This window comes from Catharus ustulatus, chromosome 4 (genome assembly GCF_009819885.2).
Source record: "Catharus ustulatus isolate bCatUst1 chromosome 4, bCatUst1.pri.v2, whole genome shotgun sequence".
Classification (NCBI taxonomy): Eukaryota; Metazoa; Chordata; class Aves; order Passeriformes; family Turdidae; genus Catharus; species Catharus ustulatus.
Window position 1 is genome coordinate 24,358,303 of NC_046224.1, and position 24,600 is coordinate 24,382,902.

The 24,600-nt window shown below is 53.5% G+C and overlaps 2 protein-coding genes across 5 annotated transcripts; both read left to right on the plus strand.

Moving 5' to 3' along the window:
* Positions 1-4,208: 4,208 nt before the first annotated feature.
* KCNJ4 (potassium inwardly rectifying channel subfamily J member 4) lies at positions 4,209-20,680 on the plus strand. 4 transcript variants are annotated; one of them, XM_033058911.1, is made up of 3 exons: positions 4,209-4,709; positions 17,027-17,202; positions 18,391-20,680. In XM_033058911.1, exons 2-3 carry the CDS (start codon positions 17,165-17,167, stop codon positions 19,718-19,720), a joined length of 1,368 nt encoding a protein of 455 aa, XP_032914802.1. In that variant the 5' UTR covers positions 4,209-4,709; positions 17,027-17,164; the 3' UTR covers positions 19,721-20,680. The 4 variants fall into 4 exon arrangements, with proteins under 4 accessions (XP_032914802.1, XP_032914801.1, XP_032914803.1 ...); XM_033058910.1 differs by lacking the exon at positions 4,209-4,709 and adding an exon at positions 7,499-7,967; XM_033058912.1 differs by lacking the exon at positions 4,209-4,709 and adding an exon at positions 7,499-7,923.
* On the plus strand, positions 13,365-14,618 carry LOC116995208 (endosome-associated-trafficking regulator 1-like). The gene has a single exon (XM_033057649.1). It carries the CDS (start codon positions 13,365-13,367, stop codon positions 14,616-14,618), a length of 1,254 nt encoding a protein of 417 aa, XP_032913540.1.
* Positions 20,681-24,600: the final 3,920 nt, after the last annotated feature.

Below are 24,600 nucleotides of genomic sequence, written 5' to 3' on the forward strand. Positions count from 1 at the left end.
CTAATCACTAATTTAAAGTTGCTTTAGTACAACCAAATGGAAGTTTTAATTTGTCTCCTTGTCCCTGAGCAAATCACATCTGCCCGTGGGTCTAATTTGGTTACACCTGGATTTTGTGATCCTGCCTGCTCCTGTCCCAAAGCTGGCTCTGGCTACTGCCCTCCCTGTCCCCAGCCACAGCCTGTGGCCATTCCCTACACATCTCTCTCTGTCCTTATAGGCTTGCTTGGAGTAAAATCCTTAACAACCAAAGTGTAAAAATATTATTCCTGGTGCTTTCTGAGAGGATTAACAGCCTATTAGCATCACCAGATCCCTTTCTGAATATATTTGCATACATTTCCTCCCTGCCCATTAGGTTGGCGGTTGTGTTTTCCCTCTCTGACGCTCCAGCACCTGCATCATAGGGCTTTTCCAGATGGATTCACAGGCTGGGTTGGGAAACACCTGCTCGGCCCCACGAAACTGGAAACATCCCTGCCTGTTCCCAGCCAAGGCACTGAGGCAGAGGTTGGTGTGGTGGGACAAGGGTGGCTTGGAGCAAAGGAGACGATTGTCAAAGGGTAGGAGCTGCTTGAATTGGGTTTCCAGACATCACAGTGGAGCTGCCTGGGATTTCAGCAGGGCTTCCCAAGGCCATATGGGTGCTGGTGGAAGCCAAGCCCCACACTGGTGGCCCTGAGGTCCCTGGTATCCCAGGTCCTTTCGTAGGTGTGCAAGGAATTTTGACCCATGGAGCAGGGATATAAAGCTGGGGCGTGGGAGGTGGGGAGGAACAGATTTGGAGTCCTCTCTTCCAAGAGATCGCTTTCCAATCCTCTGGTGTGCAATGTCTGAGAACCCTTGTCTTTCTCTTGTCCCTGCACTCCTCTTTGCAGCTTCTTGTCCCACCCAAGGAAAGAAGTCCCCTGCAGAGGGGTGGCAAAGGTTTATTCTCTTCATCTTGCACCTTCCCAAGAAGAACTGATGGGCTCCAAGTCCCAGTATTGTCTCCCACTGTGATACCAGGAGCCACCAGCCGAGGTGACCATTAGAGGGACTTCATGGGAGCAGCCCAATCAAGCTCACCCAGCTGGAACAGGGTGGTAGGGTTGGGGTGTCCCCATGGGACATCCCTGTGTGGCACATGAAGGCCACAGAAAGCTGCTGCAGGGCATGGAACACTCAGGCTCTTAGAGAAAGAAAAATTGGCACATGGAGTGGGACCAAGTAAAAATAAACCTTCCCTCCTCCAGCCCTGCCACAATGCAAAGTGCCTTGCGCCGGGTGTCTCCCTGCCTCCCAAAATAATGCCGGGTGCTGCCACCACCCTGCACGGTGATGCTCTCTCCATGCCTCCCGTTTCCATGGTGACCACAAAGAATGTCGCCAGGGTGACAAGGAGGCAAGTGAGCTGGGATTTGATATTAAAAATGAGATTTTGGGGTTGTTGAGTTTATTTTTTTCTCATCCCCCCCCCCAACCCCTCCTCCTTTAGTTCTATTTTTGGGGTTTCCCTCTCTGCCTCTGCTGGTCTGGAAGGCTCCTCCTGCAGAGTCCCTGGGCCAAGCAGCAGCAGCTTCATCCAAGGTCCTTCTCCACTTCTGCCTGTCCTGTGAGGCTATGGGATGAGAAGAGGGACAAAAGAGCATTTCCTTATCACTAAAACATTTGTTTCCTTCTATCAGAAAGGTTTCTGTTCTTTTGCCCCTAGTGGTGCTCCGGGTGTCTCCCTCCATTTCTGCTGGAGGCTGTAGCTCAGGTTGGATCCAGACCTCCTGGGAGAGTGGGCAGCCTCAGCGATTTGTCTGAGAGAGAGAAACGATTCTGCACTCCCAGAGGGGCTGGGGAACATGGTGGGGTTGAGCACCATGGAGCACCTCTGTGCCTCACCATCTCTGCCCCCATGACCGGGTATGGTTGGCTGGGCAGTTCTGGAAGAGAACAGAGATGGCATGGTTGGAGGAAGATTGCAGAGGGAGCATGGCAGCTGCTAAGAAGTCCAAAACTTTGGTTTAAACACCCAAAGCCAGATCTGCTCAGTGCAAGGAGGGCTTGAGGGCTTGTGCTGGTTTAGCTGGTATCACAGGAATGCAGGACCACGAGTGTCCAGGCAGGGGCTGCTGGCATCGAGGTAGCTCTTTTCTTCATGCCCAGGCAGGAGAAGGGGCAGGCAGCGTTTGCTCCCCTTCCCAGGAGCTCTTGCTTTCTGCTGCACCCATCTCTCCATCCATCTCCAGTCATGCCTCTCTCTCTAGCCATTCTTCCCTCCACCTTTTCAACCACCACTCATGCCTCCTCTCTCCATTCACCTCTCCATTGATCCCTCCAAAGATTCCTCTGCCCATCTCTATGACTCTCCCTCCTTTCATCCATGCCTTTATCCACCCCTCGTCCCACCCTTCCATCCCTCCATCCCTCCATCCCTCCATCCCTCTGCCTCCCTCAGTCCCCACAGCGGCACTGGGAAAGGTTGGCGGAGTGGGGCTATTTTTGGGAGCGTCTCCCTGGCAACGGCTGCCACCACCGTCTGTGGTGGCTTTTACATAGGTGCTAAAATATTCCACACTTCTTATTAAAGACGGTGCTGGTGGAGACGGGCGGGGGTGGCGAGTGTGAGCCACCCCGCTGCTGGGGCCGGCGGCCATGGGGCGGTCAGGGCGTGGCACTTGGGGGGCCCTAGGACAGCAAGGGGCCGGTGACATCTTCAGCGTGGCATGCCTGTGTCACTCTCAATGGCTCTGGAAGTGCCACTGTCTCTTGGCTGCCACACCATGCTCAAGGTGCAGCTATCCATCCTCCTGCTGCAAAGGCAGAGGGAAATGTGGTGAGGTCTCAGGGCAGCCAGCAATGAGGAGCAAAAGGCAGAGAGGGTGAAACCCGACCTGAAGCAGGGCTGCACTTGGTGGCTTTGCCCGCTCTGGGAAGGAGCAGGATATCTCAGCCCCATCTTCATCCCTTCACCACACGAAGAGGAAAGGCCTGTCATGGTGCCAGAGGGATGGCACACTTGGCAAAAGAGCAGCTGGGCAGATACTGGTCAGTAGCTCTTGGGAAGTAGTTCTGCAGGCCCTAGAGACAGAGCTTTTGGGAAAGCAAGTACCCCTCTGAACCTGAATGAGGTCCTCACAGGGATGGCTGCAGAGGGCATGGACAGCTGCCCTGCTCCATCCAGGCACAGCAGCTCCCCAGGAGCAGCAGGGAGCAGTCAGGGTGCACTGGGGTGAACTGACCCATTCAGGAGGCGGATGTGCTCCTGGTTTGCAGCTGCTGTGGAGCTGGTTTGCTGTCTGCATGGAGCTGCTAAACCCACCCTGTGCTGCCCTGGCAGTGACCTTGCTAGGTGGGAGCAGGCTGTGCTCACCACGATGGTGTTCACCGGCACAGCCAGCTCCACAGCATAATGTGCAGAGGTCATCCATTGCCACATCTTGGGTGGATTTTGGGAAGGAGGGTCATGATCTTTGCAGGATTGGGGCCCAGAGGAAACTCAAAACATGGGGGTTTTTAAATCTTTTTTGACTTTCCAGTACACACCTTAACTATGGGACAGCAGATGAGACACTAAGACAGAAACCATGCCCTGAAAAACACCGTCCTGGAGCAGGGCTGCCCCCAGGACCCTGTGCCTACAACCACTGCCTGTGTGGTCAGGGGTCTCTTCAGCCTCTGGCTTTGCTGCAGCAGAGTCCCCTGCCTTCTCGCCTTGTCACCAAGAAGTGACCTTTTTAAAGCCTCTGAGATGCAGCTGGCCATGGAGACCTAAAAGAGGTTTCTTGGGCAGGTTTCCCGGCAGGATGGCTGTGCACTACCCTGGAGCCCTGAGGGCCGGTCCCTCCGTGTCCACGCTCCTGTCCCAGCATCACTCGTCCCGGCAGGAAATCACCAGCTCTGTGGAGTCGGGAGGCAATGCCCCACAGCAAACACTCTGCATCAGCTGGGAGAGCCTGGTCCGTCCTCAGGGCGAGGTGTCAGCCCAGCGCCCCAAATCCAGGTGGGAAAAAACCCTCTGACGAGAGGTTAGTTATTTAATCTCTGTGCAGCAGCCCAGGAGGAGGATTCACCTCCTTGGGGGCACCTGGCGGCCCCACCATCCCTTTCCCGCTGCCGATGGTTGCTCCGTCTCCCCCATGGCGGCTCCGCAGCTCTGAGCTCACATGCGAGGATGGGCTAAAGTAGCGGAAAGCTGTTGGATCCTACCACAGAGTTACTGACTTCTCAGCTACAGACTGCATAGCAATCAGCGAGGGGGAGAGGCAGCCAGGGAAAGGGAGCGGAGCGCAAAGGGAGGAAGAGTGTCAGGGAGAGGGGGGATCTGGGGACTAGAGCAGGGGGACAGCAAGGGGCACGGGCAAATAATGCCAGAGAAGGAGGGAACCAGGCAGGAGGGGGAGACCTAAACCCGTCGCTGAGCCACGAAGGCACATCAGCACTCCGTGGGATGGACGCTCCTGGGAGCAAAAAATTCTGAGAGGCAGAGGCAGAAGGAGAGCGCTGGCGTGGGCAGGGCAGAGTTAGGAGAGGAGCAGGTCGCAGCGGAGAAGTAGCTCTTCGGAAGGGAAAAAAATAGACCTAGGCTGGAGGCGAGCGAGGACTGCAGAGAGACTTCCCTGATTCCTCCGGTCCGGCTGAGGCATTTCATGGTGAGATGGAGAGCCCGGCCGCTTTTCCCTTCCTCTGATGTTGGCTCGGCACGGCTGGAGCAGGCGGCAGCCCTCGGCAGGACCCGGGTAAGAGGCGGTGCCGGGGCGCGCTGCTCTCCTCACCGGCATGAGAGCGGGAACGGCTTTTCTCCCTTAAGAAAATAATGTATTGTTTCATTTGCGCTCGCTCTGAGGAACAGCTATAAATATAACTTAGGGAGAGATGCGTGGCTTCGTGTGAGCGTGCCAGTGAATAATAAAGTTGCCTTGTGTGCATGGCGTATGCACGTACAGCTACCGCGGGCCGAGGGGCAGGGATGGGCTCCTGCCTCTAAACCTCCCCAACTTCCCTCCCCGCCCCCTTGCCACCCTGACTTCTGTCGCTTTGTAGGTAACTTCTTCGTTTTTCCACTTCCCCATGTTTTCTTAGAATCTTCTCCCCCTGGGCTGGGTCTTGCTCACCTTTTGCTTCTCCTGTTCTGTAGATTATTCTCTGTGCGGTCCCGGCCAGTTCGCAGAGAAAAAGGCAGCTGGAGACCTGCTCTCCGAGCTCTCGGGTGCAAACGGGGCTGAAGTGGATGTGCTCATTCTCCTGCTGCCTGTGGAGCTTTTTGGGCTCCAGACCTGTCCCCCTCTCCCTTGCCTTCCACCTCTCCTAGTCCCAGCATGGCTGATCCTGCCGACGGTGGCCCGACACCCCCAGATAGGCACAGTGCAAAGGGTCTTGTGGATCGTGGGTTTGTTTGGAGGAGCTCAGGAGGAAGCCATGAGCAAACTACCAGAGAAACTCTGCCTTTGCTCCCTGGTGACAAGGTCGGCTTCCCCACCGGGGCAGGAGTGGGCAGGCAGGTTTGCATGGTGCTGCCAGATCACCTCGGACATCCCCGTCCCTTCAGCCCCCAGGGCCCTCCCTCCTGGGCAAATCGCCTGGAGTCATTCAAACCCTTCTGTCAAGAACCTGGAGTTTCCTGTCGCTGCTACCCAGCCCTGATTCCATCGATGGCAAAGCAAACAGCAGCTCTGGGGCCTCTCCCTTCTCCCCTTCCTCTCCTTGGGGGTGTGCTGTGTAGGGCAGACAGTGACAGTGACACGGGAACGTGTGGCAGAGGTGACGTTGCTCCAAGACTACCCTCAACCCCTGCTCTGTGCCCTCCTTGGCTTCTCGGGAGGAGTCATCCACAGGAGGTGGGAGGTGTGGAGATGAGCCCGGGGCTCGGGGTTACCTGGAGCCTGTGAGCGATCAGGCATGGGGAATACATCTCGACACAGACATGGGAATGTGCCTCTTCTCCATTCACCACCAGAAGTGGCACCCACAGAAGCCTGAGACACCTCGGCAGTGTGTGGCCACTTCTGTTTGCAGCCACTGAAAATAATAATTAATACAGGGAAAATATGTGTCTTCGGGGGAAGCATGAATCTGGTGGGGACGAGGAGTGGTGGGGAATGGTGAGGATGGCCACAGACAGGATAAGCTGGATAGGGCTGACCCGGAGGGAAGTGGGTTCCCTCTCCTCCACCTTTTTTTATTCTTCCATCCTTCCCCCCGTCTGGGTGCTAAGATCAAGTGCCCCGACTGTGTGCTGGCAGGGGGCGGGCAGTGGTCCTTGCCCCTTGCAGCTACGGCTTGCAAGGAAAACCAGAAAGCGAGGAGGTGGCCGGGGAGGGATGGAGCTGCTTGGCAGGACCAGTCCCCACCGGCCCCTCCCGCCTCTCGGCCACCCCAAGCGCAACCATCGGCCACGCCCGGGAAGCAGCTGCATCCCTGGGGTGGTGTCAGTGACAGGAGGGTGCCAGCGAGGGGCAGGAGGGCGCGGTGATGGATACCTGCGCCCGCCGCGCACTGACATCAGCGCGGACGCAGAGCGGAGCAGTTAATGGCCCTCTGCCCTCAGCCATCCCACTATCCCGCCTCGTTATTGCGCTGGGTTGGCTTAACCCGGCAGTGCGGCCAGGAATCGATAGATGGATGCTGGCGTCTTAGCAATCGATCCCTTACTCATCCACGCGGCTCCCAGCCTCCCGCTGGCGCTCGCTTTTTCTGTGAATGGCACGGGCTGAGTGAAGCCGTCTGCGCTTGCTTCGCAGAGCTGCGAAACTGAGTCAGGCTGAATTCCTGCTCTTGACGTCACTGCTCCTGTGCCCCTTACCAGGGCGGAGAGGCCTCACAGGGAACCCCCAGAGGCACCGGTTTTCCTCGCCAGACAAGGTGGTTTTAATGGAGATGGTTGGGATCGGAGCCCCTTCTTGGGAGAGATGCTGATTCTCTGGCCGTGGGGAGCTTGGGACAGGCAAGGCCTGCTTTAGAGCTGGCTCTTGCCCTCTGAGGCTGGCTCTCCAGCAGTGAAGGTGGTGCTGTGGCACAGGCTGCTGAGGGATGGGAGTTGGCTGCGATGTGACCCTTTCCCTGTGGCCCCAGAGACCCACGCCTGTCCTCCCTGGAGCCAGGCAGCAGGCAGCTTGCTTCAGGGACAGTTTTGGCATTCACCCACTGGTTTATCTGGGGAGGAGATGCCCACCATCTCCTGGCACCAGCCATGCTGGCACAGCAGTACCATTGCTGCTCTCACTGGAAATTAGGTGGAGAACGAGATAGTCTCCAGCCCGGCACCTCCCCAGCCGCCAGCCTGGGGCTCCTGCCGCCACTCTGCCCACGCTCCTGCCACCATGGCAGTGGGTCTGCCCCTCACAATCTGGACGCCTGTTTTATTTCTATGGCAACATTTCTCCTGAAACACTTCAGAGGGAGCCTGGTGCTGTTGGATAATGAGGGAAGCAGCGTCCCCCATTCTGTCCCCTTACAAAAGGCTCGGAGAAACGACCCTGACACCTCTCCCCACCTCCTTCCCTCCCTGGCAAGCGGTACCAGCACTGGTACAAAGAGCTGCTGGCCTTGTCCCAGCTGCCTCTCTGCTGCCTGTTCTTTCCACTGCCTTCAGCTTTGCTCTCCCCTCTCCTCTCGCCCGCTCCCTTTCTGCTGACAGCCTGCTAAGGCACCCGCGCAGACTGACCAGCTGAAAGGAGTCTTAGAGCAAGTGGATGTCGAAAGTGCCTCTGCTGTAGAAAGCCCCGGGAGAGCTGTATAGATCGGCCCCGGCAGCAGCGCGGTGAGTGCGGGGGCTGAAGGGCACTGGGGATCCCAGAGGCTGGGCAGACAGGCGCTTCATCCCTCTGAAAAGCTCGATGGCATTACGAAGAGGCGGTGCCTGCCACGGGACCAGACACAGCGGCCCCAGAAGTCCTCTCCTCTCGCGTTCCCTCTGTTGCCAGCACCAAGAAACAGCCTCGTGTCTGGGTGGAGGTGAGCAGGCAGAAGTTGCGGGCAGCACCGGGCGCCAGCAGGAGGTGAGCAGGCAGGATGCCAGCGGGAGCGGCTGTCGCAGCCCGGAGGAGCAGGGGTATGGCAGCAGCCCGTGGTGATGGCGGGGGGATAGGGCAGTCCGGGCAGTGTGCAGGTGCAGCCGCCGTGTCCCGCTCTGCACTGCTCTCCTCCAGCCCGATCCTGCCCGCGATGGCAGCCCCTCCCTGTCGGAGAGCTGGGGTAGGGGAAGGAGGGGGCAATGCTCCTCCGTACTGCGTGAGTTGGGCAGCACTTCGGCTTGACACCTTCCAGGTGTATTTGCAAAACTTGACGGATCAAGCCGCAGCAATACAAGTTAGCAAAACTGTAGCGAAATACTTGATCCGCTCTCTGCGGGAATGCGGTTCTGCAGCTTACCTGGGATGCTCCCTCTGCTCTGTTTCTGGTGCCTAGCAGGCACGGCTGAAAGGCGAGAAGCTGGGGCCCTTTCAGGAGGCTCGTGGCTCTGCTCGGGTCCCTGTTAGCATAGCGACCATGGGGATGAAGGGTGATTTTTTTTCTCTGTCACTGATGGGTTAGTGCTAAGCAGGCAGGCCAGACTGGGAACTCAGCTGCTGTGCAGCAGCTGGGTGCGGAGAAGCGGCTGCAACCTCTCTTGAGTGGGGGCTTTGCCCTGGTTACTGCTCACCCTTGCTGCTGTCCCTGTTGTTATCATAATTTAGAAATTATTTGCAGGCACCTGCCTTGCTGCGTGCTTGGCAGAATCACCGGCAGTCCATCCCTGCCCTGTCAAGAGTGCAACTGCAGCAGGCAGGCAGATGATGTGAGCCACACTTGCCCCCCTTTTCCTGCACACCGATAATCATCCTTGTCCCCTGACTAGCAAAAAGCCATCAAGACGTCCCAGATGGCCAGGCACTTTGTGCCGAAGAGATGCTGAAGCGCAGGGATGCTGCTGGGAATGGCCTCACATCAGGGCTCTTACAGGGCAGGATGCCCAGCGAAGGGAGTTCCAGGGATGCAGAGATTAGTGAAGACACCCTTAGCACTGTGCGGTTGTGCTGGGATGCTGGAGAAAGTGACCTGAGCGCACTGCCTTTGCTTGGCGTGTGAGGACCTCAGAGACACCCCAGAGCCTTCAGTTTTTCAGCTCTTGCAGGTTTTGCACCAACCCTTTGGGGTCTAGTCCGTGGTTTTGGCAGTCAGGGTGCTGGGAGTACATCAGGCCCTGTGTTTCATTGAGAGCAGGTGGGATGCAGTCTGCACCCTGGCTGCTACAGGAGTTCGGTTCCTTTTTGACCAAGAACACCACCCAGGGAAGGCCAGGGACCTTCAGAACATTTAAATTTTCCTGTGATGCCAGCTACAAAGAATAACACCCACCTGCCTCTCTCAGCAAGAAAAAGCAGGGACTTCTCCCCGGCTGCCACTCCAGCAGCATCATCTCCTTACAACCCTGTTCAGTCGGCCCCCCAGCTCCTGTGTCTTCTACCCCCAGCACCATTTTGGTCAGAAAGGAGGGGGTGAATGCCGGTGCCAGTCTCACCAACCCCACCACGGGGTATCCCCCATCCAGTCTGGGATCCTGGGGAGCAGGCAGCTGTTCTTGCAGCGCCATTGTCTGGACGGTGCAGCTGCAGCAGGGATCGCTGGGGTGGTGTGGGAGCAGGCAGGAGGTGATGCTGTCACCTTTCTGTGCCTCTTCCTGACTTTGTCATCCTGGGCACCTTTGTGTGGTTCCCATTTTTATCTGTTTTTTTCTCCCTCTCACTCTTTCTCTCCTTCTCTCTTTGCTTTCTTCTCTCCCCCTCCCATCAGCATGTGGGCTGATCACTGCTCAAACTTTTAATTCAGATGGTAATTGGAATAATAATACGGGCAGAATCCTTCTGGCTCCGTTGCTGCAGCTGGCTTCAGGGAGCTATGAATAGCTCTGAGTCACACACTGAGATGGTTTAACTTCAAATCATTTTGTTTTGTTTTCATATTACCCATCCTCAGGCTTCAGAGCTTCATGGGGGAAAAAATATCCCCCCTTCTCACTCCACTCCAAAATATAAACCGGGCAGAGGCATATGAATAAAATCCTCTTTTGGAGAGGGAAACTGGTCAGAGGATCATGCCTTGAGGGGCAGATGGGGATTGTTGGCACTTAATCTATTTATAATTATTGAACGAAAAGGCAGAAGTGTGTATATAAAAATGGTATAGAGTTGATTACAGCTTCCTCCCCTCACCTTCCATATGTCAGTTGCCTTTTTAATATGGTAAAACTCTCCTGCACAGTGACTGTGCCTTCGCGTGTGCCCGTACAGCGCCTGGCAGCCTGCCCTGCCGGCACGGAGCAGCGAGAGCTCGGCCCTGGCTCTGGTGGCAGGACAGCCCCCACGGCACCGAGCTGCCCTAGGAGCCCCTACTTGAACCCTGGGAATACTTGCAAGGAATAGGAGAAGAGATGGAGTTACAAAGAGGATGGAGAGGACACGCCAAATGCTGCGGGTCTGCAAGGCTCTGCAAAAAGGCAGAGGTGCCTTCTCAGCCGCGGGTGTTTCCGCCCTGGCTCCCCGAGAGGAGAGAAGTTCGTCTGCCGTGTTGTCACCGTGCCCGAGCTGGCAGGATGGCTCTGTGGATGCTGATCCCAAGCCAGCCGGAGCTACGCAGCCGGTGAGAGGGACAAAGGCACAAAGCGGAGCGCAACCAGCGGCTGCGGTATTGACCACAGACAGGAGAGAAGCATTTGCCAGACAACTCCAGATAAAGCAAAGACTAAGAGTGTAAAAATACCCTGGGATTTTTCCATCGTTGTCGTTCACAGTGTATGTCCCAGAGCACCAGATACGGTTGTTATAAAAAGAGAAGTGGGGGAGTGCTTCAGCGTGGACTTTTCTGTTCTGTTTCATGAGACTCTTCCATTGCAAATTTAAGGAAGGATTGACAATATATGATCTACTCTGGCAGGGGCTGGAGAAAGACAGGGATGTGTGAGGCGCTGCACTGTGTACAGGGGATGGAGCAATGGAGGTAGTGCTGTGGTACCAAGCACCTTGACCTTATTATCCTGCAGATCCCTTGGAAAGGGACAGCAGCAGCGCAGCCCCACGTGCCTGCTCAGGGCCAGAGCAGAACTGGGGTGGCAGCGTGGGCTGATGTGATGGCTTGTGCTGCTGGAGCACGGTGTCACACGGGAAGGAGGAGATGACTGCAGCACCGTGGTGGTGTCCCTGGCATTGCTCAGTCTAAGAGACAGGAGGGGGAAAGTGGTTGGGAAAGAGGGAAGGGTAGCACATGCTTTGGGGCTGGAGGCAGCTGCTGGCCCTTGAAGACCCAGCTGGCTGACTGTTCCAATGCTGCAAGGCAGTGGCTGTGACATCCGTGCTGCAGCAGCTTTCGAAAGTGCTGGGGGGCTTCTGCAGGCCATGAAACACATGGGTGTTCATGCACACCCAGGACAGGCAGCAGAGGGATGGGGAGGCATCTGTCCAGGCTGCAGCCTTCTGCCTAACATCTCTTCTTTGCTGCACCCACCAGCTTGGTTTCATACCACTCCATAGGAGCTGCCACTGACTCTGCTGCTTCCTCCTTCATATGTGGGTCTCAGGAGGCAGAGCAATCTCCAAGAAATGTCCTCAGGCATGCTCTGGATTCGTGTCTCTGTCCTCAGCCAGGCTTTCCTCCCCCTTGTCCATGTGACAGGCAGCTGCCTGTTCAGGATATGAATATAATCCCCTTCTGCTGGAGACATCTCTTAGCCTTCCTCTTTCATTCCGTTTGTGCTTCAGGTTTCCAAATTGCAATGGGACCTTTTCACAGCCATTTGAACTATGTTGGCATGGGATTTGGGCTCCCGGTACGCCCCCTGGCTTTGCCAAGCTGGTGGCATTGATTTTGCCAGCAGGGATGTCATTGGTGGCCCTGGTCCACCAGCTGCTGAGGAAGGACAGTGACCCAGTGTGGTAGCAGTCCCCAGCCCAGGCGTTTCTTGCCTGCCTTGTCTGTCCTTCCCATGGTGGCACCACGCGCTGTGGGGGTGTGTTGGGGTGGAAGTGGGAAATGTGTTTATTTTTGTTCGTCTCCTGGCTCGTGCCGCTCTGAGTTTGTGGCACTCGGTATTACTAACACTTCCCTGTGCCAGCTGGCAGCAGGGGATGAATCAGATTGGCAGCACCACAGCGTGGACCCTTCACTGGCCGTTCAGCTTAGAGTGAAGCCTGTGGCCAAAGCGCTGGTGATGTCTCCTGCCCCTGTCCAGGATGAGTCCCCACCCAGTGCCAGTGACTTGACCTTGCTGGTGGAGGTGTCTCAGTGCCCTGTGGGACAGGGTTGTCTCCTCTGACCCATGCTGCCTGCCTGGGCTGGATCATCCCTGTCCCTCCTCTGGACTGGGAGGTCTCAGGTGGCTTCATGAGCTGCTCTCTGCTCACTGGCAGCACCCCCAAGCTGGATGCTGACTCTGCTGACTCTTATCCTTGTGCTGCCAGAAACACCTTTTGCAGTTGTTGTGATTTAACCCCAGCAGGCAACTGAAGTCTCACTCAGCCCTTCTCTCCCTCTCACTGCCCCCAGCCCCAGTGGGGAGGGGAATTGAAAAGAAAAGGTAAACTTTGTGGGTTGAGATAAGAAAAATTTAATAATCAAAACAAAATATAGCAATAATAAATGTTAATGATATTAATATTATCAACAGTAATAATAATGGTAGTAATAGTAATAATAAGCACAGAGAGAGAGAATAACAGGACTCAAGAGAAACAAGAGGTGCACAACCCAATTACTCACCACCCAGTGGCTGATGCCCAGCACAACCCCAAACAGTCGTCATCCCCTTCCAGTTGACTCCTCCAGTTACATACAGGGAATGATGTTCTGTGGCATGGAATATCCCTTTGGCTAGTTTGGACCAGCTGTTGTGGCCATGCCCCCTCCTGGATTCACTGCTCCTCAGTGGCAGAACATGGGCAACAGAAAAGTCCTTGGCTTGGAGTAAGCCACTACTTAACAACTCCAACATGTCAGTTATCAGTGTTATTCTCATACTAAATCCAACACTGTGCTGGCTGCTATGAAGAAAATTAACACAGTCCTAGAGAGAATCAGGACAGCAGTTGATTGCTTCCTCCCCCTCCCCTGCTCTTGTCAACTCAGCACACATGGAACTCGATGACATCACAGACCTTGGAGTGTTGGGGGTTCCGGTTGTCCCCAGAGCCAAGGTGCAGAGGTATATAGTTCTCCTCTCCCTCCTGAACATTCTAATGTTCTAAACAGGGGGATTTTGGTGGCCACAACAAGCATTGCTGAGGCTGCAGAAGGTGGCACACTGCTTGTCATTGTCAACAGCCTGCATTGCCTGCATTCCAGGAGGACAATTTGGATTCTCCTGACTGCTGCAACCCAGAGTATCCTGAAAAATGTCACAGCCATTTAGTATCTTTGGGCTAATGATGATGGTCTACCCAGAATCTCAAGGCTTGCAAGGTAAAGATGACAATGATGGTGATGAGACTGACAGTGAAGAATCAGGGAATTCCTGCCACTCTGAGCTTCCTTCACCCTTGTTTAAGAGGAGTGACAGCACAGATGACAATCAGACAGAGGATCTGGGAGAACCCACTCCATTTTCTGTAATTTCTGGGCACTCTTACATGGTAAAAAATAAAAAAATGGGGTTGGACAAGCGTGCACTGAAGCTTGAGGTGGAAGATCAGGAATTTCAGGAACCACTTTACAAAGACACGGGAATGTCTGACAACTCAGCTGGAGATGAGGAGCCCAGCACGACCCATCGCCTTCCTGGGCATCAGAGGTTGCCTGCTCCCCAAAAGGCTGGTACAGCACCAAGTGGCTTCCACAACCCTTTCCAGCACAGCTCAGGCCAGCACTTGGGGACAGAGGCTGCTGCCACACAGGCCTGTGCCAGTGACCATTACGTGGGACACCCAGAGAGCACCGGGGGTGCAGAGCCCCATGTGCTGCACGAGGAGGACAGCGAGGACAGGGAGTCCCCGTCCCTGCAGCCGACCTACAACTCGCTCTGGCAGGACAACAGCAGCCTCAGGTCCGAGAACGAAATGCTCAGGAATGTGAACCTCGTGCTCATGTCAGAGAACTTTGCGCTCAAGCAGGCGTTCGGAGAGCTCAAGAAGGGCGGCCCTGCGCTCAGGGAGAGGGACGTCACACTCAGGCAGGAATACAACATGCTCAGGGAGCAGTATGACAGGCTCCAGGGTGAGAATGCTGCACTCAGGAAGGACAATGCCGAGACCAGGAGAATGTTTAACACCTTCCAGAACAACTTGAACAAACAGGCGTGCATGGTGGCGAGCCTGCAGGACCAGCTGGAGATCAGCCAGGCTGAACGAGAGAGGGAAGCCCAAGAGGCCCAGTGCTTAGTCCAGCAGACTGAGACTCGTCTTCAGCTAATTAACCAGAGGGCTCTGGATGCTGAAACTAACGTGGAGAGGCTGAAGCAGAAGATCTATATTCTCCAAGGTCAACTAGAGAGATGCAAGCTGGAGAATGAACACCTCAGAACAGACTGGCCTGGAAGCAGTAGAACACAAGTTAGTTTTCACCAGGCAAGACCCCCACAAGCTCACAATGAGCAAAGATGGCTCCGTCAGGCAGTTCCTGCCTCAGGAGTGCTACCTGTTGTTGCTGAGGTCCTTGAATCTACCAGAAAAATTCTCAAATTTTAAGCAGAGAAAGATCTATGAGTGCAATTCTGTGTGAGTTCCACGGATCCGTGCACGGTCTGAGGCCATTGGTCTTCCACTTGCTTGCATAACCATTTACTGCAAATAAAAGCATTTTCTTTCCCATTCTCAAATGCGTGTGCTCAGACTGGTACCCTTTATCATTTGTGGAGATATTTTCCTTGTGATTAAGTACCAGTTGCAGGTAGTGATGTAGCGTTAGCTGTTCTGTTTGGGCACTGTGGAGCCAGCAGCAAAGGCTGCCCCAGGCTCTGAGCTGCCCAGGACTCTGTGCAAGAGGCTCTGCCACAGCTCTGGCTGACATGAGCTCCCATGTGGGAGCCAGGAGGAAGCACAGCACCACAGGATGCAGCACTCTTACACAGCGTGCTCATCCCATCTCACAGTGGTACCAGCCTGAGCTGTAGCTGAACAAAGCCCTTGAATTTCATCTGCTTCCTTTGCCCTTTCTTGGGAAGGGGAGAAAGGTGAGCAGCAGAGATACAGGTGTTGCTGCACATGGTTTCATAAAGCTCCTTAGGTCCTCCTTCCTTTCTTTTGGAGCTGGCTGCTGCCTGGACCAGAAATCCAAAATCTCTAGAAATGATGTACCTTTTTCTGCAGCTGGAGCAAGAGAGTTGTTGGTTGTAGAAACTTTCAGGAAATTGTGAATTACTCATATGTGTGAGCTGTAACAGCACCTTCCCTGTTATCGGGGTCAGTACTGGCTGAGGATGAGCTTGGCATATCCAAGGATCTGCTTGGCTGAGAATGATGCCAGTTGAAGAGGATGCCCTTCCTCTCCTGGCTGGGGCTGGCATGGAGGGGTGTACCTACTCCCAAAATCAGACCCTGCTGTCTGAACTCACCATGTAATCTCCCTAGTTAGCTCCATCCCAACAGGACCATCTGTATGAAGTGACCTCTTCTCATCACATCAGCATTTCTGATTAACTTAGGTTATTAGCCCCAGGGTCTGATATGGGTTTACCCAGCTGCATAGCAAAAATTTCTGGCCAAACTGACTTCAGAAAGACTTGGATGTTGTAGGGCAGTGAGCTGGTGGGAGCTGGCAGAGTTCAGCGTCAAAGTGCTTTTTCCTGATGGGGATTTTTGGGCAGCTATTCCCTTTGGTCTCTATATGGTGAGTTGTGGATTACAAGGCTGTTTTCTTCTCCTGGTCTCATAATACCCTTGATCTGAACAACCCTGTTTGTATTGCTGCAGAGCTTTAACTGCCTCAGTAACTGAGTAATCTCCATCCCATCAGAGGTGATGTCTGGAGCTCCCTTCTTGCTGTTTCCAGTCTGTGGGGAAAGCTGGTGGGCACCCCTGGCCACATGCAGCCCCATTCTGCAGCACTGATGATGAGACAAGGATGGTTCTCACCAGCTTTTCTATCCTAGGCAACATCATTTGCTGTTCCTCTCTCCCGTCTGTGCACAAACTCTTGCAAGCAGCTCTAAGCCTTACATTTGATCACAAAATCCTTGTGTTTTTCCCCATATCTGACAACCAGTGGCAGTTCATTGGTGAGACTGGGAGGAAGCAAACTAGCTGGCTCTGTCTGCATCTGCACTCCACACTGGCTGCTGTAATCCAAAGGCTACAGTGCAGGGATTAGCACGGGTGTACAAAGCCCTTCCTAATCTGTGAGTCATTACCCCCTCGGTGCATTTCACTTCCCAGCAGCTCTGGGCAGGTGGAATAGGTTGGCTCTTGAGTCTTTGGTTTCCCTTTCTTCCGTTTGGGAGGACTGGGTTGGGACATCTGCCGGACATCCTCCCAGGACTCCACTTCTGAGCTGCTCCTTGGATGCTGTACACAGGGCATGTTGCAAGGTTTGTTTCCTTTAACTGGCTTCTCCCTTGGCTACCCCTGAGCCCTTCCTTTCCATCAGTCCTTTTGGGCTCTACCCATTGCTTTCCTTCTTCGATTTGAAACAGGGGGGGAAGTTCTGCACACCGGGGAAAAAATCTGCTCGGGGTTAGGCTGGGCTGACTGGGATCCCTGAGGGCTGCTGTGCATTCCTGTGCTTTGTCAGTCCTTGTGAGAGACGTATTTAGTCTGGCTGAGCTCTCCTCCTGGTGTAAGCTCTGATATTAATATAATGGCTCAGGGCGAGGGCCCTGTGAGCTGCTCAGCTGCTGTGCCCTTGATCAGGAGAGCAGTGACCGCCAGCCCTGCTCCACTCCTGGAGGGAGGTGCTGGGGAGCGGAGGGTCTGTGGGCCGTGCACCCATCTGCATCCAACAGCTGCTCACCTGCCCGAGCCAGGCTGCAGCAGCTGCCCCAAGGAGACCTCCCTACACACCCTGAGCAAAAGGCTGGGAGCCCCATGCCACTGCTCTGGACAGGGATGGATGCTGTCAGGGGGATCTAACTGGGTTTTGCTTTGTTCTTCTCTGCCAGGCGCATGCCCAGGAGTAATTGTGATGGCAGCGCTGGTCCCAGCTCGCCAGAGGTGAAACCTGGAGCTGCCCAGTCCTGTGTGAGTGCTGCTGCATGAGTTCCCACGCCCTGCCAGCTCCCACGGCCCCCTGACATCTGATGGCAGAGCGAGCCATGGGCAGTGTCCGAGTCAATCGGTGAGTAACCCTCCCCTCGAGACCTGCTGCTGCCCTGAGCGACCTGATCCTCCTCATCTGGCCCCTCAAACCCTGTTTCCAGGCTGCCTTTTGATATGTTCTTCTCAAATTACCTGTCAGCATCTTTCCTGTTCCAAGGAATGACTCCTCTCTCCTTCTCCAATCCAAAACATGCCATATGTAGGGGTATTGCTTGGAGGACTATGAGGACAAGCCAAGCACTGGATGGTGCTGGACCAGAAATTACAGATTCCAGCACCACTGCAGAAGCCACATGTTCCCAGGAATCACAGCTCCCGCCATCAGTAGTGTCCTTGCCTCCAGCTGGAGGACTCCAGCTGCCATCTCAACACTGTAGGGTGGGAGGGAGACACTCCCAGGGTCCTGTGAGGCTGCAGCTTGTCAGGCATGAGGGCAGAGCACTCTTTGTGCTTCAATGCGCTCTCTTGACTTCCTCAGTGGTCAGAGCACCTTCTGCCATCACATTTTAAGGAGTATCTGCAAGTGTCACAGGATCATATGAGGGGCAGTATCAGAGCCAGCTGTGAGGGAGGGGAGCCAGAGGGGCAGAGGTCTCCCAGAAAGTGTGTGTGTGTAGCTTCTGCCCAGGAAACTGCCAGCGCTTTGGCTGTTGATTTCCAAATTACACCTTTGGCTTTGGATAAGGGATGCTGGAAGACACACATGTTGCTGTGGCAACAGAATTGTCCTGAGTGCAGGAAGTGTATAAACATTGTCACCACACACCATGAAATCAATGAGCAGAGCAGAAGAGAAAATAGAAGCTCCCAGCCTTGTATTATATGAGGCCCAAAATGTGGTCAGGCTGTGGGTGCTTGCTCCCAGGCTTCCTGGCTGTCCCAGCTGCTGTCAGGTTTCAAAGCCTTGTATCCCTCCTCACCATAAAGGCTGAAGGGACCACAGAGCTACAAGCAGTTGCTGCTTTGGTGCCCTGTCAGGACTTTGCTAGATGCAACCTGCTGGCAGCAGCACTCAGTGAACATTGCAGCTGATCTCCTCCATCTTGGTCAGGTTGGCACCAAGGTGCAATAATCACTGAAATGTGCTGTTGTGAGATCCAACAGGGAGGCACTGTAGCCCTGTAAACTACCCACATCTCCTGCCCTTGCTGTCTCAGTGTTACCCTTCATGTATTCCTGACAAAGTGCCTGTTTCTTCTCTTCCCAGGTACAGCATTGTCTCAACCGAAGAGGATGGACACAAGGTCTCTGCGCTGGGCAGCATGAACGGGCACAGCCGGAACGGGAAGGGCCACGCTCCCCGCCGGAAGCACCGCAACCGTTTCGTGAAGAAGAACGGCCAGTGCAACGTTTACTTTGCCAACCTGAGCAACAAATCTCAGCGCTACATGGCTGACATCTTCACCACCTGCGTGGACACGCGCTGGCGGTACATGCTGATGATCTTCTCCGCTGCCTTCCTGGTCTCCTGGCTCTTCTTTGGCTTCCTCTTCTGGTGCATCGCTTTCTTCCACGGCGACCTCAACGCACCGGCGGTGGCAGGTAGTCCCTCTCTCTTCAAGCCCTGCATCATGCACGTGAACAGCTTCCTGGGGGCTTTTCTTTTCTCAGTGGAGACACAGACAACCATCGGGTACGGTTTCCGCTGCGTGACCGAGGAGTGCCCGCTGGCTATCATGGCAGTTGTGGTGCAGTCCATCGTGGGCTGCGTGATTGACTCCTTCATGATTGGCACTATCATGGCCAAGATGGCAAGGCCCAAGAAACGGGCCCAGACCCTCCTCTTCAGCCATCATGCCGTCATCTCCGTGCGGGATGGCAAGCTGTGTCTCATGTGGAGGGTGGGCAACCTGAGGAGGAGTCACATCGTGGAGGCCCATGTCCGAGCCCAGCTCATCAAGCCCTACATGACAGAGGAAGGGGAATACCTCCCCCTGGACCAGCGGGACCTAAATGTGGGCTACGATGTGGGTCTTGATCGTATATTTTTGGTCTCACCCATTATTATCGTTCATGAGATCGATGAGGAGAGCCCCCTCTATGGGATTGGCAAGGAAGAGCTGGAGACAGAGAATTTTGAGATTGTGGTTATTTTGGAGGGGATGGTGGAAGCCACAGCCATGACCACACAGGCACGAAGCTCTTACCTTGCCAGTGAAATCCTTTGGGGTCATCGCTTTGAACCAGTTGTGTTTGAGGAGAAGAATCACTACAAAGTGGATTACTCGCGCTTTCACAAGACGTACGAGGTGGCTGGCACACCTTGCTGCTCAGCCCGGGAGCTGCAAGAAAGCAAGATGACCATCCTACCTTCTCCACCACCTCCCAGTGCCTTCTGCTACGAGAATGAGCTGGCACTCGTCAGTCAAGATGAAGATGAAGATGATGATGAAGTGGGTGTGGTGTTAGGGGGCAACACCAAGGAGGAGGGAGGTATCATCCAGATGATGGATTTTGGAAGTCACCTGGACCTGGAGCGGCTCCAGGCAACTCTGCCTCTAGATACAATCTCATACCGCAGGGAGTCAGCCATCTGACTCCTCCAGCCTCCCCATTCCATACCCATTGCCCACAGTCTCCTCTGTTCCGTACCCGTACACTGGATAAGTCCCTTCACCACCAAATAATGCCTCCCATGATTGCCTCTCAGCCCCCAAACACACCAAGGCCTGGAGCTGCTCTGATATACTCCCTTTCTCATGAGATCATACTGCCTGGAAGAGGAGTGAGGATACACTACTCTTTCCAGGCATGCAGCTTGGGCTAGAACCCTTTTCCTGCCCAGAGACAGGAGAACAGCAGGCCTGGTTTCTTGTCTCTGGAGAGGTGACAGGAGTCCCTGCCTTCAGTGGACACATTGGGACCCGCAGCAAGTGTTTCTGCTGCTGAGGCAACAGCAGACTTTCTGTCCCCTGTCACTATGGGTAGGCCCTATGGCTGCCAAGGGTCATCACCATCACTGGGAGAGGAGTGACACCTAAACACTGACCAGATGAGGATAGAAGGGAGAGTTTGGGACTCTTGGAGTGGGGAACGATCTCAAGGGAGGAGTTTACTTGCATGTTTGTTGTTTGTTGCACATGATTCTGTATATAAAAGAGAAGGCGAACTGAAATCGATATTCTTCCATGCAAACACCAAGCTAGGAGACAAGGACGTTCTACATAAGCTGCTCTGCACTCTCCTTGGCTTTTGGTGTCTGTCACCTCCAGAAGCAGCTCGGCTCCACAGACTGAGATCCAGTTCTCCCAGTCCTTTTGAAAAACATGTCCTGCTCCTCTCCTGAGATACCTGGCGGAGGAGGCAGGGCCCTGTGCTTACCACACTCAGACTGCTCCCTGGCACAGCACAGCCAGGATGCCAGACAGGTGACCTGACTGGACAGCAGACCCTCCACTTGCTCCTTTTGCCTCCTCCATTCTTCTCCCTGATGCCATCAGCTGTAAAACAGAATTTGTAACTATTTATTTTTAATAAAGTCTAATATCCCAAGGGGAGGTTTGGAAGCAAAGGACAGACTCCAAGGCTGCAGCCTTGTGTAGAGACTGATGAGGGTTATTAGGGCTGGTGTTTGCTATTTGTATGGCAGATTTGTATGACCCTGAAAGGTCCACCACAAGGGCTCTCTTGTTCTGGGCCTCTCTGGTAAAGACCTATAACAAGAGGCTCAGATAATTTGCTCAAGGAGAAGGTCATACAAATGTGTGTATGGAGGGAATAATCTGCATTAAAATTACCAGTAGGATGGGCCAAGCAATATTGTTTGCTTTGAAGATAGCGAGAGATTTGCCCAGGGAAGGGTTATAGATATGCTTGGTGAAGGAGCAGAAATGTCCAAGACATTGCTTTGGATACAAAAACCCCACGAAAAAACCCAAAACCTTTTTTTTTGTTAGAGGCAAATGGAGGGAGAATGAGGGACAACATCAACCAAAGCTAGACTTCAAACATCACTTTGTTGTTATTTCACAAAAGAGGTGAAAACCTGATGAGCAATTTCCTTCAGGAGCAGCAGAATCACCTCTTCAAAACTGCAGATGAGATGAGGGCAGAAAAACAAACAGGGACCTCAGGAAGCTGCTCTGGGCACCCAACAGCTGTGCTGTGGTGGGGAATGGCTGGAGAAGTTATGTCCCACTTAATCCCAATTTACAAAGCAGAAAAAAAAGCATCTCAATATCAATTTGGAATTGATTCAAGAAGCAAAAGGAAGAGGGGAAAAAGAAGGGCAAGGAAGGAAACAGCAGCACTGAGAGGAAGAAGCAGACACAGCAGACAGATGGTGGAGAAGGAAGGGGAAAAGAGGAATAGAAAGTGAGGTTACATGGAAGCGCATTTGAGAAAGAGCACAAATAGACTCATAAGATGTGTCCAGGCCCAGACATGGTCATTTCTCGTCCTAGGATGTAGGTTTTGTGGGGGAACAGCTGTCCTACCTGGGTTTGTTCCACTCACTGGAATAATTCCATTCACCAGAATAATTCCATTCCCCAGCACTATCTGGGCCCAGCCATGGAGCCAGTTTTCTACTCAATGAACAGTCCACCCACTCAATTTCTCCAGGACAAATGCTTTGGGAGACAGTGTCAAAGGTTTGTGGACACCATAAGTGTCCACAAGTGCAGGTAGACACCATCCACAGCCCTGCCCTCATCCACTAAGCAGGTCACTTTGTCATAGAAGATCAGGTTGCTCAAGCAGGACCAGCCTTTCTCAAACCCACACTGGCTGGGCCTGATTCTTGTTGTTTCTACATGATGGCAAGGTGAATTGCTCCATGACCTTTCCTGGCACTGAGGTCAGGCTGGCAGGGCTGTAGTTCCACAGATCCTCCTTCCAGCCCTTTTTGTAGATGGGTGTCACACTGGCTAACCTCCAGTCACCTGGGACCTGCCTGCCCAGCCAGGACTGCTGAAAAATGATGAAGAGTGGCTTGGCGAGCTCTTCTGCTAAGTTTTCTCAGTGCCCTTGGGTGGATCACATTCAGCCCACAGACCTGGGAGTGTCTAAGTGATATAGGAGGCCACTGAGCATTCCCTCCTGCATTATGGGGCTTTGTTGTGTTCCCTGTCCCTGTCTTCCAGCTTAGAGGACTGAGTACCCTGAAGACAACTTGTCTCACTATTAAAGACTGAGGCAAAGAGGGTTTATGTACCTTAGCCTCTACCTCACTCCTGTAGTGATCCTTGGCTCCAGAGCCTATCTGCCAGAGCAGTTTGCCTCAAAGCCTTCACTGAAATGATGGATTCACTGGATTTTGAGGGACCCCCATCCCTCCTAGTTCTGCTGGTTCTGAGGTAGACCTGCCTCTCCTCAGAACTCCAATGCTCCCCACTTGGGAACTGGGGCACCACTAAATTCAAGAATTTGCAGGCTTAGGAAATGAAGTCACCCCCTCCTTTCATTATTTACTTATTTTCCCCTGAGGGAATAAGCAGGGGCTGGTATTGACCTGGCTTTTAATACAGCTTTCAGAGTCGTGTGCCTGCCACTGGCCATGGAAACAAACTAATGGACCGAGAGAGAAGGACTTTGCGTGCGAGGACACGGGCATTCAGGACACAGGCTGGGGCGGTGGCCTCCAGGAGAGGGGCAACCCTCATGGCTGGGTACCCCCTCACTGACGTACAGCATCCTTTGGAGGCAGGTGGCAGTGCTTGGTGGGGATGAAGTGTCTCCTTAGCTCTTGGGACACTCATTGATCACCAAGGAGTGAGCATGCAGAGATGCCAGGTGAGGATGGTGCACCAGAGCCATGGCCATGCACAGCTGGAGTGGTCGGGGCAACACACAGGTAAGCACTGCCACCCCTCCCTTCACATGGCAGGGCTCTGGTGGGAAAAATGGGACAAGATTGCAATAAATCCGAGGGAACAAGTATCATTCAGCCATCCTGGTTCCAGCCCCCTCCGTGTGCCTGAACCTGCTGGATGTTTTCATGTCATGTCTGGTATCAAGGTGGAGAAGACAGTGAAGCACTGAAGAATATCCAGCTAAATCCTGCTGTTCATAATAAAATTGCAAGAAATCTTTCAGTGCTGTCAGATCATTAGAAAGGGGAGAGAGAAGGGGGTTGAGGGGAGGGGGCAGAGGGAAGGAGAGGAGCAGGCAGTACAGGAAAACAGAGGTGATGAGTAATTTTCTGCCTATCAGACACTCCTCGTGCAGCTGTGCTGCTGATGCCACACACAGCCCCTCCAACAACATGGTGCAGCCACTCCAGTGTCTGTTCCTGCAAGCTGCACATGTCCTCACAGGCTTTGCTGATACACAGCAGCAGGACATCCTTCTGCACAGGTGCTTCTGCACCTGCACACTGGAATCCCAGAGCACTTGTACACACTGCAGGTGCCTACACGTGTATGCTCCACATGGAGGCATAATCCATTCTGCACCACAACTTCATCCTGTAAACATCCAGCCACACAAATGCCACACAGCTGCATCTCGACAAGCGCCCCTCTGCCTGTATACTGGAGACTCCTTTATGCAGCCTGTGAAAAGTCACCAGGAGAATCCATCCTGGAAAACTGTTTGCTACAGAGAAGGCTTGACATTTTTAAGGATTCTGCAAATCAGTTGTCCAGGCCATTCATAACTGTAAATACACCAGGTATTTTACCTTTTTCACACAGTGTGTTGAGCATCAAGTAGGGGATGCCTCCTTGTCTTGTGTCTCCAGAGAAGATACCCTTAATGAGGGCATGATGTCCCTGGTGTCCTTCTCTCCTCTAGGATCTGATTGAGGGATTGCTTCTGTAAGACCTGCTTCTAATCCCGAAGGACTGGCAGCTTGCTTTTCAGGAGGAAGACACTGCTCCTTTGTTTATTCAACCACAATCTATATTTCTTTCCTGTCTGACTTCTAAACATCTTACTTGGCTCATTATTGAAAGCTGTTCAAATACCAGGAAGATAATGGGGAGAGGAAGGACTTTTTCCCTATGAATAAGATCCAGGCACGGGTTCAGATCCTCTACCCCATGACAACTAACCACGCTGCTGCCACTCTTGCCAACTCTCAAATGAATGTTGTTGTTTGAAATGACACTTGAGAAACTTGTTTCATGTTTTATTTTTGGTGACACTTTTGGACAACCCTTTTGAAAAGAAATCATCCTTGGCACCTTTCAACTCACACAAAACTTGCTCAGCAAAACATTTTGATACATGCTGCAACTAAAAATATTTTTAAGAAACACAACAATAATCTCAATTGAGAAGAAAATAGGTTTGGATTTCCATTATTGGGAAATGGTGTTGAAAATGTCTGTGCTTCTGAACAAATATGTTAGATTTCAAACAGCTTGGTTTTGTCCAAGTTTTGCCCAGGAGTGGATAGGGCACATGACACTGCCACAGCAGCTGTGCATGGGCTCATGACCTCTGCAGGAATTCCTCCTCTGTGTTCTTTGAG

Coding starts and splice junctions, on each gene's coding strand:
- LOC116995208 (XM_033057649.1), top strand. CDS start 13,365: ATGATGGTCTACCCAGAATCTCAAGGCTTGCAAGGTAAAGATGACAAT.
- KCNJ4 (XM_033058911.1), top strand. CDS start 17,165: ATGGCAGAGCGAGCCATGGGCAGTGTCCGAGTCAATCG. Junction 17,203..18,390: donor GGCAGTGTCCGAGTCAATCG/GTGAGTAACCCT, acceptor TTCTCTTCCCAG/GTACAGCATTGTCTCAACCG.